Source organism: Mobula birostris, chromosome 6 (assembly GCF_030028105.1).
Source record: "Mobula birostris isolate sMobBir1 chromosome 6, sMobBir1.hap1, whole genome shotgun sequence".
NCBI lineage: Eukaryota > Metazoa > Chordata > Chondrichthyes > Myliobatiformes > Myliobatidae > Mobula > Mobula birostris.
Window position 1 is genome coordinate 162,276,521 of NC_092375.1, and position 16,825 is coordinate 162,293,345.

A 16,825-nucleotide genomic window follows, 5' to 3' on the forward strand; every position below is an offset into this window, starting at 1 on the left:
CGTTAGCATTAGTTGGCATGCTATGTTGGCACTGGAAGTGTGCCAACACTTGTGGGCTGCCCAGCATAATCCTTGCTTATTTGATTTGATGCAAGTAAACATTATGTTTCCATGTGCATGACAAATAAAGCTGATCTTCAACTCTTTCTTTTTGCACAACGTTCAATCTGATTATGCCAGATGTATCCATGCTTCCGGTCAAAACATTGAAAATGTAACTGGTTGAATTTGGGACTACTGAATGATCAGCTTTCTGACAGGCTATCAGTTTATATTAGAATTGAAAAATGTGGAAAACACAGTGATGTTGTCTGCAACAGATATAATTCTCACTAACTACTCTCACCTTATAGTTTTTGTTCATCCTAACTCTTTCCAGTTGATCTCAGTAACCCATCAACCAGATGACTTCTACAGTTTACCCTGAAGCAATCCTGTCTCGTCCCATCAAATATTCCTTTGAGTAATTTTAGTTAGGGGACAGGTCTTATCAGTTATTATCTACATTTAGATGATCTATGACTGTTTGATATTTAATTCCATGTTAATGATCAACTCACATCAACCTCAGCGATAATGTTCATCCAGCACTAAAGCAAATGATAAGAACAATAGATCCCTCAAAGAGTTGAGAGGTTTACCCCGTCAAGTTCTGAGTCATAGTCCTACATAGCATCTCACCCATCTCAGAAGAAGGAGTATTTATAAGGAAATGTTGCCCAGGAATCCTTATCTTAATTGTCAGTGACTCCTCTAAGAAATACTAATGCAGGGATAATTGAGTGAGCACTGGAAATGACCTTAGTCACTATGCCCTAAGATCATGTTTAAGAAGCTTTCATGACTCTTGGCTAAATAAGTGAGATACTAGAAAATGACTAGTATTTTTGAATGAATGTCCCAATAAGGAATCAATATTTTTTCAAAGATGATGAATAAGGTTAAACCTAAGGTTAGATATTTTTTCTGAAATAAATTTATTGACGGCATTTGTATAGAACTCAACAGCCCAATCAGTCCATGTGGGGTTTGATTTTGCTTTAACCCTAAAAAAGGTAACTCACTAGTTATGAGATCAATGTTTACTTTCTTAATTATCACCTTAAATATTTTACTTCTCTTTCTTTTATAAAAAAAACTTGCAAACTACAGAAGAAAAAACAAGACTGGGTAAAGAACAAAATGAGCATGATGACCACCATGAGAACAACAATGAGAATCTAATGGCAGCAGATGATAACGTAAGTGTGGGACATGATGAAGAGATCCAGGAAAGAAATATCTCTCCATTCAAGTCTCTTGTAAACCAAGCTTGCCAACTTTCAACAGCTACCAACAACCCTATTCTGCAAAAACATCTCTACACCACCAGTTGTGATTCTGCAAGTTGGGAACATGATGCTGATCCAGCAAAGACTCTGATTCAACATGGACCACCATGGAATGGTAACTCCACTCACTGATTAGGTAGTAATACTTTAGGAAAGTGTATCAATTATTATTTGGAGTAATGTTGAAAGTGGCGGCTTTTCAAACTTGACTGACCAACATCTTCTGATTGGATCCTGATGATCTCACTTAAGCTCAGAGATTAAGATATAATTTTTTTTTTGTTTGCATACTGAATGAAATTTGCTCTGCAAACTGAATTTCTGTACGGACTTGGTAACAATTCTCAGAAGCGGCAGGATATGAGCAATGTTTTCGTTTGTGCAATACTCAGTCAGTCAATATGGAAAATAGACATCGGTGTAGATTTCTGAGAAGGGTTGTAATAATACTGATATAATATTTGCTATTCATAAGATTGTACCAAATAGCGTGAAGTACAGTTACTCTCAAAATGAAAGATGTTGCTGTACTATTTGCTATCAATACCACTTCCTATGGTTTGTGGTGCTACATTTACATTCACTTTGTAAATACCACAGTCAAAACAGGTGAACTGATTTCTCCATTTTGTTTGCAAGTTTGATCCTGGACTCCCATTGATACCCTAACTCTGCAATCATCCCACATTCTTCCAGAGAGCTTCAGGAGAGACGTTGGTGTCATGTTTTCCTACTTTGCTATTTTTGCTTGGTGTAACCTGTGAGTTTATCGGCCTTCTTTATTATTCAGTGATATTCCCATCTGTCATCAGATTCATTTGAGTCATAAAGCTTTGACTAACTTAAAGGGATAGTCAGATTTTTGATAAAATGTTGTATGTTTGAATTTGAAATTTAGCTACTGCTTCAGAAATGAGACTAGGCTGGCATGTTTAATGTAGCATACAGCACCAGTGAGTTGAGTTCAGAACCACCAATGTCTGTAAGAAGTTTGTACATTCTCACTATGGCCTTGTAGGTTTCCTCGGGGTACTTCAGTTTCCTCCCTCATCCCAAAGATCATAAGACCATAAGAAATAGGAGCAGAATTAGGCCATCAAGTCTGCTCCACCATTCCATCATGGCTGATTAATTATCCCTCTCAAACCCATTCTCCTGATTCTCCCCACAACCTTTGACTCCTTACTAATCAATAACCGATCAATCTTCGCTTTATATATACCCACTGACTTGGCCTCCACAGCTGTTTGCGACAATGAATTCCATGGATTCTCCACTCTCTACATAAATAAATTCCTCCTCATCTCTTTTCTAAGGGGATGTCCTTGTAGTTTGAGGCTGTGCCACCTGATCCAAGACTCTGCCGCTGTAGGGAACACCCTCTCCACATCCACTCTACCTAAGCCGTTCAATATTCAGTAGGTTCCAATGAGATTCCCTCTCATTCTTCTGAACTTCAGCAAGTACAGGCCCAGATTAAACACTCCCTATGAGTTAACCATTTAATTCCCAGATTCATTGTTGTGGACCTCCACTTGACTCTCTTCTATGTCAGCACATCCTTCCGTAGATAAGGGGCCCAAAACTGCTCACAAAACTCCAAGAGTAGTCTGACCAATGCCTTGGGATATTTATTCATCTGGGTGTACAAGTTAGTAGGTTAATTGGTCACGTGGGTGTAATTGGACAGCACAGGCTTGTTTGTCTGCAAGAGACTGTTACCATGTTGTATCTCTGAAAAGAAAATTTACTGGTTCCCATTTAAATTGAGCTGTCTAACTTCAGACCAATTGCAGGCAAGCTATCAGTGTTTGAGGCCACAATAAGGTAGAGGCCAGGATTAGTTACCAGTGAGGTCACAACTTTAGAAAAAAGGAACTGAATCCAAGAGCAGGTTTGAGTTATTTGAGGAAGAAGGAAGCCAAACAGGAAAAAAACTAACTTGTTAATGTAGGGAAAAGGCCCTATTATCTTATTATGGAAGTGGCAACAGAACACCTAGAAAAATAATGAAAGGTTTGAGTAGAGAGAACATGGATTTATGAAACGTAAATCGTGCTTGACAAATCTGTTAGGGTTCAATGAAGTTGTAACTAGCGTGACGGATGAAAGGGAATGTACACACAGTGGCCACTTTATTAGGTACCTCCTATATCCAACAGAGTGGCCACTGACTGTATGTTTGTGGCCTTCTGCTGCTGTAGCCCATTCTCTTCAAGGTCCAAATTGTCATGCATTTAGAGATGAAAACCACTTGTAACATGTGGTTACCTTTCCAACAGCTTGAACCAGTCTGGCCATTCTCCTCTGACTTCTCATTAACAAGGACTTTTTGCCACACACTATATTTTTCTTTGTGTCTCACACCATTCTCTGCAAACTCTAGAGGCATGTTGTGCATGAAAATCCCAGGAGATCAGCAGTTTCTGAGATATTCAAACCACCCCATCTGGCATCAACAATCATTCCGCCATCAAAGTCACTTGAGTAACACACATCAAAGTTGCTGGTGAACACAGCAGGCCAGGCAGCATCTGTAGGAAGAGGTGCAGTCGACGTTTCAGGCCGAGACCCTTCGTCAGGACTAACTGAAGGAAGAGTGAGTAAGGGATTTGAAAGTTGGAGGGGGAGGGGGAGATCCAAAATGATAGGAGAAGATAGAGGGGGAGGGATGGAGCCAAGAGCTGGACAGCTGATAGGCAAAAGGGGATACGAGAGGATCATGGGACAGGAGGTCCGAGAAGAAAGACAAGGGGGGGGGGAACCCAGAGGATGGGCAAGAGGTATATTCAGAGGGACAGAGGGAGAAAAAGGAGAGTGAGAGAAAGAATGTGTGCATAAAAATAAGTAACAGATGGGGTACGAGGGGGAGGTGAGGCCTTAGAGGAAGTTAGAGAAGTCGATGTTCATGCCATCAGGTTGGAGGCTACCCAGACGGAATATAAGGTGTTGTTCCTCCAACCTGAGTGTGGCTTCATCTTTACAGTAGAGGAGGCCGTGGATAGACATGTCAGAATGGGAATGGGATGTGGAATTAAAATGTGTGGCCACTGGGAGATCCTGCTTTCTCTGGCGGACAGAGCGTAGATGTTCAGCAAAGCGGTCTCCCAGTCTGCGTCGGGTCTCGCCAATATATAAAAGGCCACATCAGGAGCACTGGACGCAGTATATCACCCCAGTCAACTCACAGGTGAAGTGTTGCCTCACCTGGAAGGACTGTTTGGGGCCCTGAATGGTGGTAAGGGAGGAAGTGTAAGGGCATGTGTAGCACTTGTTCCGCTTACACAGATAATTGCCAGGAGGGAGATCAGTGGGGAGGGATGGGGGGGATGAATGGACAAGGGAGTTGCGTAGGGAGCGATCCCTGCAGAATGCAGACAGACGGGGGGAGGGAAAGATGTGCTTAGTGGTGGGATCCCGTTGGAGGTGGTGGAAGTTACAGAGAATAATATGTTGGACCCGGAGGCTGGTGGGGTGGTAGGTGAGGACCAGGGGAACCCTATTCCTAATGGGGTGGCGGGAGGATGGAGTGAGAGCAGATGTACGTGAAATGGGGGAGATGCGTTTAAGAGCAGAGTTGATAGTGGAGGAAGGGAAGCCCCTTTCTTTAAAAAAGGAAGACATCTCCCTCGTCCTAGAATGAAAAGCCTCATCCTGAGAGCAGATGCGGCGGAGATGGAGGAATTGCGAGAAGGGGATGGCATTTTGCAAGAGACAGGGTGAGAAGAGGAATAGTCCAGATAGCTGTGAGAGTCTGTAGGCTTATAGTAGAATTCAGTGGATAAGCTGTCTCCAGAGACAGAGACAGAAAGATCTAGAAAGGGGAGGGAGGTGTCGGAAATGGACCAGGTAAACTTGAGGGCAGGGTGAAAGTTGGAGGCAAAGTTAATAAAGTCAATGAGTTCTGCATGCGTGCAGGAAGCAGCGCCAATGCAGTCGTCGATGTAGCGAAGGAAAAGTGGGGGACAGATACCAGAATAGGCACGGAACATAGACTGTTCCACAAACCCAACAAAAAGGCAGGCATAGCTAGGACCCATATGGGTGAGTCACTTGAGTCACATTTCTTCCCCATTCTGATGTTTGGTGTGAACAACTGAACCTCTTGACCATGTCTGCATATTTTTGTGCATTGAGTTGTTGCCACATTATTGGCTGATAAGATATTTGCATGAACAAGCAGGTGTACAGGTGTACCTAATAAAGTAGCCACTGATTGTATGTGGTGCATTACAATTTCAGGAAAACCATAAGATCTAGGAGCAGAGTTAAGCCATTTATCCCATTGAATCTGGTCCACCATTTCATCAGGGCTGATCTATTAACGCCCTCAACCTCAGTACCTTGCCTACTCTCCATAAACTTTGACAACTCCCCACTATAGAAAACATCCATTCCACATCCACCCTATCTAGGCCTTTCAATATTCAATGGGTGTCGATGAGATTCCCCCTCATTCTTCTAAACTCTAGCAATTACAGGCCCAAAGCCATCAAACCCTTCTCATATATATTAAGCCTTCATTCCTGGAATCTTTGCCGTGGACCTCCAAAGCCAGCATATATTTTCCTAGATAAGGGGCTCAAAACTGCTCACAATACTCCAAGTGCAGTCTGACCAATACTTTATAAAGCCTCAGCATTACATTCTTGTTCTTAATATTTTAGTCCTGTCAAAAGGAATGCTAACATTGTATTTGCTTTCCTTACCACATATTCAACTGGCAAGTTAACCTTTATAGAATCTTGTACAAGTCCCCAAGTCCCTTTGCACTTCTGATTTTAGAAAATGGTCTATACATTTATTCCTTCTACCAAAGTGCATACTTCCCTACACTATATTCCATCTGCTGCCTCTTTGCCCTTTCTCCCAATCAGTAGAAGTCACTCATCAGACTCCTGCTTCCTCAAAACTACCTGCCCCCCTCCTATTTTCATATTGTCCGCAAGCATGAAAACAAAGCTATCAACTCCACCATCCAAATCATTAACATACAATGTGAAGAGAAGCAGCCTCAACAGCGACTCCTGCGGAAAACCATTATTCACCACTAGCCAATCAGAAAATGTCCACTTTATTTCCAATCGTTGCCTCTTGCCAGTCAGCCAATCTTCTATCCATGCAAGTATCTTTCCTGTAATACCGTGAGTTCTTACCTTGTTAAGCAGCTTCATGTGCAACATCTTGTCAAAGACCTTCTGAAGCATAAGAGAAGTACACAAAATCCACAAATTCTCCTTTATCTGCCCTGCTTGTTATTCCCTCAAAGAATTCCAACAGGAATGTTAGGCAAAATTTTCCCCTTAAGGAAACCTTGCTGACTTTGACCTATTTTATCATGTGCCTTCAAGTATCCAGAAACAATATCCTTAATAATGGATTCCAACATCTTCCCAACTACTGAAGTTAGGCTAACTGACTTATAATTTCCTTTCTTCTGCCTCTCCCCCTTCATAACGTGTGGAGTGACATTTGCAGTTTTCCATTTCTCGAAAACCATTCCAGATTCTAGTAATTCTTGAAAGATCATTACTAGTGCCTTCACTGTTGCAAAATACTTATGCAGTTCATCTGCTATTTTTTTATCCCCAATTACTACCTCTCCAGCTTCATTTTCCAGTGGTCCAGTATGCACTTTTCCTTCTCTTTTATTCTTTATATATCTGAAAAAACTTTTCATATCCTCTAACTTCCCACTAATTTTTGCTATTTTAAATGGCTTCTCTTTTGTTTTTGTGCTATCTTTGACTTCCCTTGTCAGCCAAGGTTGCCTTGTCCTCCAATAAGAATACTTCTTTATCTTTGGGATGTATCTAGCCTGTGCCTTCCGAATTGCCCCCAGAATCTCCAATCATTGCTGTTCTGCCATCATCCCAGCTGGTGTCCCCTTCCAATCAGTGTTGGCCAGCTCCTTTATCATGCCTTTGTAAATCCCTTTACTGTGCTGTAATACTGATACATCTGACTGGAGCATTTACAACCAAAACCATTCATGATTGCTGAACTCTTTCGGTTTCCTAAGTGAAATCAGAAGGAAGGGGAGTCCATTTCAGCATGTGCGGCTGAATTTAAGAGACTGTCTGAGCATTGTCAGTTCAGTCATGGTCTCAATGTTGCATTTAGATATCATTTAGTTTGTGGAATCTTACAAGAAAACATTCAAAAACAGCTCCTAACTCAAAGACAACTTACATTTAAAAGAGCAGTAGAAATTACTGTATCAATGGAAACAGCAGTCTGAGAAATCAATTGAGCTGCAGTCATAGATGAAGGTGAGTGTGAATAAAATTGCAATGTCTAGATGGCAGCCTGCCTTGCTGAACAAATTGTGTTACTGGCCAATGGAGGTTTAAAGGTGAAATTTGCTAGAAAATGCAACAAAATAGGATACATACAAAAAGCATTTGGGGCAGACAGAAAGAAATGGACTATACTGGGAAGAGAAAGTGATAAAAAGTCAAATTTCAGTTTCAAAAAGAGCACTAATCTGCATGTAATTGATGAAAAATCTGAAAATGATGAGAGGCTCACAGGACTGCATAGCCTTGAGATTTACAATGTGTAAATTAAGAATAGACAATCATCAGAAGTGGACAGCGCATTATTAAAATGGAAATGGACACTGGTTCAGCTGTTCCAGTTATTCCACAAAATGATTTTGAATGGCATTTCAAAGAAACTGAGCTAAAACCTGCAGATATCCAACTAAGAACTTAAACTGGAGAAAAGATCATTCCTGTGGGAATGTTATTCATAACAGTGAAGTACAGCAACCAACAAGCCACAATGGGGTTTTATGTGGTAAAAACAGAAAGGCCAGCATTGGGGAACCATGAGAGTCTAAGACAACTACAATGTGATGAACGATTCATCCACCATTTGTATGCCATATCCCCGGTAAAATAGTCAACTGGAAGTGAATTAAGAAAGGTACTAGATGATGCCACAGCATGTGTTCAAGGATGGCACTGGAAAACTCAAATATATCAAGTGTAAGATAGAGAAAAATTATAAACAGATTAACAGAGAGGCCTTTTGTTTGGTTTGAAGTGTAAAATCTTTCAACCAATACCTGTATGGGAGAGAGTTAACCCTCCTTACTGATCATCAACCACGAGTGTCCATTTTCAGTCCACAGAAGGGTGTTCCACTAACAGCAGCAGCACGAATACAACGGTGGGCTCTGTTTCTTGGAGGATATGAAATTCAAAAGGACAACTACTCATGGAAATTCTGATGGGTTGACCCATTTATCCTTGAAAAAGAAAATACCTGAAAAATTTACAGATGAGAACACTCCTTGATGTATTCTCCCTAATGCAAATTTAAAGTATTCCAAAGGGAAGAGATAATCCAAAGGGAAACCAGAACAGACCCTGCGCTGTGTCGGTTCTACACAGCAAATCAAAATGGCTGGGACGTGCAACAGAAATTCCAGTTCCTCCATTTTTACCAACACTGGGATGAATTTGCTGTTGTCGGTGGTCGCCTGATGTGGGGAATGGGAATTGTTATACCATCCAAGCTGGGAGCTAAATTACAGGAGTAGCCACATGCCGGTGATCTACGTGTGGTCAAAATGATGGTGTTGGCCTCGGATAGATCAGCAGGTCAAGCAGCTTGCCATGCACTGTTTGGGATGCCAACATGTCCAGAAGGTGCAAAGAGCAGTGCCTGTCCGTCCTCGGCAATGGCCTACAGTGCCCTGGTAGAGGATTCACGTGGATTTTGCCAGAACATTCATGAGAACAAATTTGGTAGTAGTGGATGCAGCTACAAAGTGGCTGGAAGTGTTCCCAATCGCCTCCAACACAGCTTGCACACTGTTAACGTGTTGAGAAGCCTCCACTCCAGGACTGGTGTTCCAGAACACTCAGTCAGTGACCGTGGTCCAAAGTTTGTTGTGGAACAGTTTCAGCCATTCCTAAAAATGAATGGAATAAGACAGATTACATTTGCATCGTACCATCCAGCTGCAGATTGGCAGAAAGGTTTGTCCAGAATCTAAAGAACACACTGCTAGCACTGTCGGCAGAACACACTACGCTAACAACGAATCAGAATCCCGCTAACTTCCTCCTTGCATATCACAATGCAGCTCACTGCACGGCCAACAACTCACCAGCTATGCTGTCTCTTGGTCGTCCCTTGCACTCACACTTAGATCTCCTCAAACCCCATCTCAGAATTAGTAAACAAGACAAACCGATGAGACAGATTAAGTGCTCCTTGAACAAGGAGGTTCAATGTTTCACTCCTGGACAAGCGGTCCTGGCAAGGGACTACAAAAGTGATCAAAAATGGGTACTTGGAAAACTTAAGGATAGAGCTGGACCCCTCTCATACACACTGGGGGTTGTGTCTGATGTCATCTGGAGATGAGACATCGAGATGTTGAGAACAGCAGAGTCAATTGTTTGATAAGGAAGATGTCCAGGACTGTCAAAACCACTACCTGTAGTCCCAGAGTCACTTCTACAACCGTCATAGATGAGGCCCCAGAACCCGAGATTGTTTTGCAGCCATCTGTCACACCTGCCAAGCACAGTGACCCCCTCCCAAGCTTGTCAGGAAACATGTTAGCCCACAACAGTAAGAATTCCTCCACAGCAATTAAATCTTTAGGCCTGAATAGGACAATTTAAAATTTACTGTGCTGTGGATATCTATATAGTAGTTGTATTATAAAGAATACTGTATATAGAGTACATACTGTATATGTATATAAGTTGAGATGCATTCTATACTGTTTATAGCTAAGCAGGGAGGAGTGTTGTGTATTTAATATTTCAGTAATATTTCAGTAATATTGTAAATATATTGTTTAATTCAGCATTCTTTGTTGTTTACATAATTCATTATGGGTTATATATAAAAATACATGAATGGCATACATCATTGCACCACCATGTCATAAGTGGGGACCTCACTAAAGGAAAAATGAAACTAAGAAATATACATACACGTTATCTCAGCTCCATATTTTTCTTTTGATTAGTTTAATGTTACAAAAGATAACAACTACCCTATGTTATCTATGACCAAACCAGCTTATAAGCCTACCGTATGACTTAATCTTCTGAATCAGTCTACCTTACCAAATGCTTTACTAAAGTCTGTGTAGATGACATTCACTTCCCTCCCCTCATCAGTCAGTTTCATCATTTCCGTAAAAGACTTGATCAGACTTGTGAGACGAGGCCTCACACTTATCAGACCATGCTGACTAGGCTTAATTTTGCCAAGATTTCCATATACAAGTAAACCCTATTCCGAAAAATCTGCCCTATTTCCCTACCACTGATATAAAGCTCAGTGGTCAATAATTTCCTGGATTATCCTTGTTGTCCTCCTTAAGCGGAAGGATGGCAATGGCTTTTCTGCACTCTTTTGATGTATCATCTGTGGCAACAGAGGATACAAGGATCTCTGTCAAGGACTCAGCCATCTTCTCCCTTGCCTCCCTGAACATCCTGTGATAGATTCGATCAGGCACTGGAGACTTACCTGCCTATTTCATATACCCAACAATTCATCCTTCTTAACAGTGACATACCTTAGAACAGCTTAGTGGGCGGCATGGTAGCGTAGCACTTAATATAACACTATGATAGCCACTGTCTATGAAGAGTTTGCATATTTTCCTCTTGACCACATGGGTTTCCTCTGGGTGCTCAGTTTCCACTACATTCCAAAGTTGTATGTTTAAAAGATTAATTGGTCACGTGGTTGTAACAGAGTGACGTGGACTCATTGAGCTCGAAGGGCCTGTTACTGCTGTACCTCTATCTAAACTTAAATCGATATACCACTCTTTAATATCACCATTATCCAAGTGTTCCTCCTTGGTGTACACAGAACATTTATTTAGTACCATCCATTTCTTCAGGCTTTTGGAAGAAATTCTCTCCTTTGTCCTTGTGTGGACTTACCCTTTCTCCAGCTACCAGCTTGCTCCTAATGCCTTGAGATTTTCCGTAACCTTACATTCGTAAGACATTTCATGGCCCCTTTTAATCCTCCCAATCCTATCGAAGCTTAGGAAATTGAAATTGGACAAAGCTCTTGAAGAATATAAAGGAAGTAGAAATAACTTCTTTCTGCTTCTTTTATATTCTTCAAGAGTTTTGTCCAATTTCAGCTTCTCAAGCTTCTTTTTCTTTTCAACTGAACTTACAATAACCTCGAACCTTATCATCCTTTCATCCTCACTGGAGCACACTGCTCCTGCATTCTAATCATGCTTTAAAAGGTCCCTACTTGATTTTGTAGTGATACCATATAACCATATAACCATATAATAGTTACAGCACGGAAACAGGCCATCTCGGCCCTTCTAGTCCGTGCTGAACTCTTACTCTCACCTAGTCCCACTGACCTGCACTCAGCCCATAACCCTCCATTCCTTTCCTGTCCATATATCTATTGAATTTAACTTTAATGAACAACATCGAACCTGTCTCAACCACTTCTGCTGGAAGCTCGTTCCATACAGCTACCACTCTCTGAGTAAAGAAGTTCCCCCTCATGTTACCCCTAAACTTTTGCCCTTTAACTCTCAACTCATGTCCTCTTGTTTGAATCTCCCCCATTCTCAATGGAAAAAGCCTATTCACGTCAACTCTATCAATCCCCCTCATAATTTTAAATACCTTTCCCCCCTTCAACTTTCTACGCTCCAAGGAATAAAGACCTAACTTGTTCAACCTTTCTCTGTAACTTAGGAGGTGAAACCCAGGCAACATTTTAGTAAATCTCCTCTGTACTCTCTCAATTTTATTGACATCTTTCCTATAATTTGGTGACCAGAACTGCACACAATACTCCAAATTTGACCTTACCAATGCATTGTACAATTTCAACGTTACATCCCAACTTCTATACTCAATGCTCTGATTAATTAAGGCCAGCATACCAAAAGCTTTCTTCACCACCCTATCCACATGAGATTCTACCTTCAGGGAACTATGCGCCATTATTCCTAGATCCCTCTGTTCTACACAAAATACTTTCATTTTCCCTTTTTACTTGTTACCCAATAATAGTAAAACGTTTGGTGAATTTAAGGGATTCAGAAAATTCAGCTTAAAGGAAGAAGGAAACAAAGCTCAGATGAATTTGAAGGAAATGGAAAGTAGAAGATGGTGAACTTCAGCTTGAATGTTTCAGTTTGTAAGTTTCAGCTTGCCCTGAGAAACAAATGAATAGGTCAGGTGGTGAACCACTGGATTTGCAAACATTCCGACAGTGAATTGCCAGAGTTTTGCTGTACATTTCATTGGCAAAGGTTAAAAAATAATGATGTTCAGTGGGTTTAGAGTAGATATGAACATTCAGCAAGCAATTAGAAATATGTTGGTCAACATTACAAGATTTGAGTGCAAGGGTTAAAATGGATTACTGAATTTAACTAAGATCCTGATAAGACTACATCTGGAATATTGTGCACAGAGAAGCTCTCCCTATTTATTTTAAGTGAAGAGAGTTCAATAAAGACTGATTTCTGGATGTGGGAAGTGTTTGAATTTTTTTTGTGGGCTAGAGCAGCACAGTCAATGAGCGTATTTAAGATGGATGTCAGTTGACTTTCAGGTTTTAAAGAAAAGAGGGGATATCGAGTTAGTAGGTACAGAGAAGATGTCAGGGGTAAGTTTTTACGCAGAGAGTGGTGAATGCGTGGAATGGGCTGCCGGCGGCGGTGGTGGAGGAAGAAATGATAAGGTCTTTTAAGAAACTCCTGGATGGGTACATGGAGCTTAGAAAAATAGGGGGATATGGTAAGCCTAGGTAGTTCTAAGGTAAGGACATTGTGCTGTAGGTTTTCTATATTTCTAGTACAGGAAAGTAACACTGAGATTAAAAGTCAGTATGATCTCATTGAATGGGGGAGCAATCTCCCAGGTTTCAAAAGTCTTACTCTTGCTTTTGTTTCCTCTATTTAACATTGTGTGGCCCTGTCATGTACTCTAGCCTTTCCAGCCTGTTGAGAAAATGAAAAGCTCGACTTCGTTAGTCTGCACCCACTGTTTATTGTCTATTCTGGGCAGCAAGCCCTACTTGAAAACACAAAATACTCTGCAGATGCTGGGGTCGAAGCAACACGCACAACACGCTGGAGGAACTCAGCAGGTCGGGCAGCATCCGTGGAAACGGACAGTTAACGTTTTGGGCTGAGACCCTTCATCAGGACTGTAGAGGGAAGGGGCAGAGGCCCTATAAAGAAGTGGGGGGAGGGTGGGAAGGAGAAGGCTGGTAGATGTCAGGTGAAAAACCAGTAAGGGGAAAGATCAAGGGGTGGGGGAGGAGATAGTCAGTAAAGGTGAAGAAGGAGTAGGGGAAAGCACAATGGGTAGTAGAACGAGGCAGAACCATGAGGGAGGTGATAGGCAGCTGGAGGAGGGGGCAGAGTGAAACTGGGACGGGGAAGGGAGGGGGAGGGAATTACCAGAAGTTGGAGAATTCAATGTTCATGCCAAGGGGCTGGAGACTACCCAGACGGTATATGAGGTGTTGCTCCTCCAACCTGAGTTTAGCCTCATCATGGCAGTAGAGGAAGCCATGTATGGACATATCCGAATGGGAATGTGAAGCAGAGTTGAAGTCGGTGGCAACCGGGAGATCCTGTCTGTTGTAGCATTTAGGAATCAGATGTTAGAAGGTAAGAAGCTGCTCCTGAATCACTGAGTGTGTGCCTCCTTCTGTACCTCTTCCATGATGGTAACAATGAGAAGAGGGAGTGTCCTGGGTGATGGGGGTCCTTAGTAATGGAGGTTGCCTTTCTGAGGCACAGCTCCTTGAAAATGTCTTGGATGCTACGGAGGCCAGTCCCCAAGATAGAGCTGAATAATTTTGCAACTTTCTAAAGCTACTTTTGGTCCTGTGCCATTGGCCATTGGCCTCAACCACCCCCCCCCGCCACCATACTAGACAGTGATGCAGCCTGTCAGAATGCTCTCCATAGTACATCTGTAGAGTTTTCAAGTGTTTTAGGTGACAAGCCAAATTTCCTCAAACATTTAATATACTATTTTTTTTAAAAAGAATGCTTCCAGATTTGAGATAGCATGATTAAAATGGGAATAACTAATTTACAACAACTTTAGACAGGTATGTAACCTGAGAGAATATAGAGGCTGGTATAGTAAAATTTCCCTTTACTTGTGTGTGTATCTCATCAAATCTTACACTACTTTATGGATCATTCAAGCCTTTTATTCACAAAATGCATATTCACATCCTCAATAAGTTGATCTCTGCTTATTAAAGGAAGGCTGATTTGCAATTATATTGCATCCTTCATGACCTCATGAAGTCATAAGTTGCTTTACAATTGAAGATACAACATATTAGTGTTTTAGCTTGTAGCAATCTTCTTTCCCTTTCTGAAAGTTATGAATTTGCCACAATTCTGAGACGTGAGAACAGAGGTGAAGACTGATATTCCAGTATAGTATTGAGGAAGAAAGTATTGCACTGTTAGTGATACCACCAGAAAAAGGCACAAAAGCAAACACCTGTACAAAAGTAGTGATGTGGTAACATTCTGAAGACGAACAGGTAAGCTATCCCTGATATCAGGTCAATGCCTATCCATCATTATTTATCCCAATCAATATTTATGGAATAAACGTAATCCCATAAAATGCAGTAATATATTTTTGTGCACAAATTGAAGATTGTATTTCTACATTATGAAAATAACTTCACTACAGAAGTATTTAGATGGCTGAAATGGCACAATGTGATATCCTTTTTAAGTGTCAGGCTGTCAGTCAGGATAATATGCTCAAGTCTCTGGAATCAGGCTTGAACCGCTCAGCCTTGTGACTCTAGGACAAGTGAACGATTTTCTCACCTACTTCTCAACTTTTTTTAAAAAATGAATATTTGTAAGCCAACCTACCTGTGTGAAAGAAGCTGGTAGATGTGATTCTTGACATTAATCTCTTGCTGGTTTCCTCTCTAGTTTGTTCAGTCCTTGAAGAGAAACATGCTCATACTCTGCTTTCCGGCAATAGACTTACATGATCGACTTCCTTACATTTCATGTATTTTTCAGATGTTAAAATTCTCAGTAGTCCTTTTATTATTATTTCAATAGCAAAAATGATAAATCAACTAAGGATTATATTCATGACTTAGATCAGTGGTCCCCAACCTCCGGGCCGCGGACCGATACCGGGCCGCGAAGCATGCAGGGGTGCAGCAGTAGCTGGAGCGCACCCAGCACATCTTTAAGAAAAAAAGCCGAAATAAACAAGCTAATTAATTAGGTGCTTCCCGGCACGTAAATGCCGGCCCAGATCAGAGGCGATTGCCGATTTCACTTGCTCTACGCGATGTTCACTCCTCTTTCCAGGGCGCTGGAGCCTTTAGCTGTTCCATTGTTTGGTTAATTTAAACGCCAGCCCAGACAGGCTGAAAAGACAGGGCTGTCAGGATCGAGGTGACATGTTGAATCTACACGAACTTTATTAGAAGTATAAGGGCTGCCGTGCTTTCTTTGTAATGACAGTTACGTACGGGTCCCAAGACAGATCCTCTGACACCTTCCAGAGAGAGAAACGTCGATCCTTAATGCCGAAGAATTTAAATTTATTGACCCTCTCCACCTCAGTTCCTCTAATGAAGACTGGCTTCTGGGCGGCACCTAATTAATTAGCTTTTTTATTTCGGCTTTTTTCTTAAGGATGTGCTGGGTGTGCTCTGGCTACCACTGCACCCCTGCATGCTTCGTGGCCCGGAGTTTGGGGACCACTGACTTAGATGAAGAAATTATGCGTAATTAGGAGAGATTCAAATATTTCTTCAGTAAATGAGAGTATTCCAAAAATGAATTGAAATGGTATGTTTTGACAATTTATTATATTTATGTTTAAGACTAGACTACAGGTGAATTCAAGCTGAGATACTATATTGGAATATGCTGAATAGATCAGTAATTAAAGAAGCTAATGCTGACAATTTGCAAGTTGTTCAAAACCTGTAATATTTTGTTTTAATTACTGGATTTCAAGTATTTGTTAGTTATTAAAATAGAATAGTATTACAGCTTCAATTTAATCCCAGACTAGTTTCATCTTCCCCTCCCCTCCCCGTTCTGCATCCTGCAGGGTCCGCTTACTTCATGACTCTCTGGTTCACTCGTCTATCTCCATTCCATGGTACTTTTGCATGCAACTGGAGGAGATGCATCATCCGTCCATTCGTATTTTCCCTTCCCACCATCCAGGGAAACAAACAATCATTCCAGTTGAAGCAGTGATTCACTTGCATTTCTTCCAACTTAGTCTACTGCATTCTGTGTTAACTATGTGGACTCTTCTGCAGATCAGATCTGTGCTCTGCAGGGGTGATGCTGAGCTTCCTGTTGCATGCCTGTTAATTTCTCAGTCACACTTCCATTCTGGTTTGAACATTTTAATTTGACTAACCTTCTCCACTGCCATACTGAGGCCAAACACAACTAGAAGAACAACATTTTACCTCCCATC

At 41.4% G+C, this 16,825-nt stretch overlaps 1 protein-coding gene across 8 annotated transcripts in view; it reads left to right on the top strand.

Annotated features, from left to right (window-relative positions):
* The window catches only part of pde1a (phosphodiesterase 1A, calmodulin-dependent), a 342,865-nt gene that overhangs the window by 310,014 nt on the left and 16,026 nt on the right, over positions 1-16,825 (top strand). For 4 of the 8 annotated variants that reach the window (XM_072261740.1, XM_072261744.1, XM_072261743.1 and 1 more), the window contains one exon: positions 1,153-1,446. The exons of 1 other annotated variant lie outside the window; for it this stretch is intronic. In XM_072261740.1, the coding sequence (XP_072117841.1) occupies positions 1,153-1,446 (294 nt within the window). Of the gene's footprint in view, positions 1-1,152; positions 2,092-16,825 lie in introns of those variants that run through there. 3 more of the 8 variants (XR_011886436.1, XR_011886437.1, XM_072261742.1) reach the window with 3 other exon arrangements.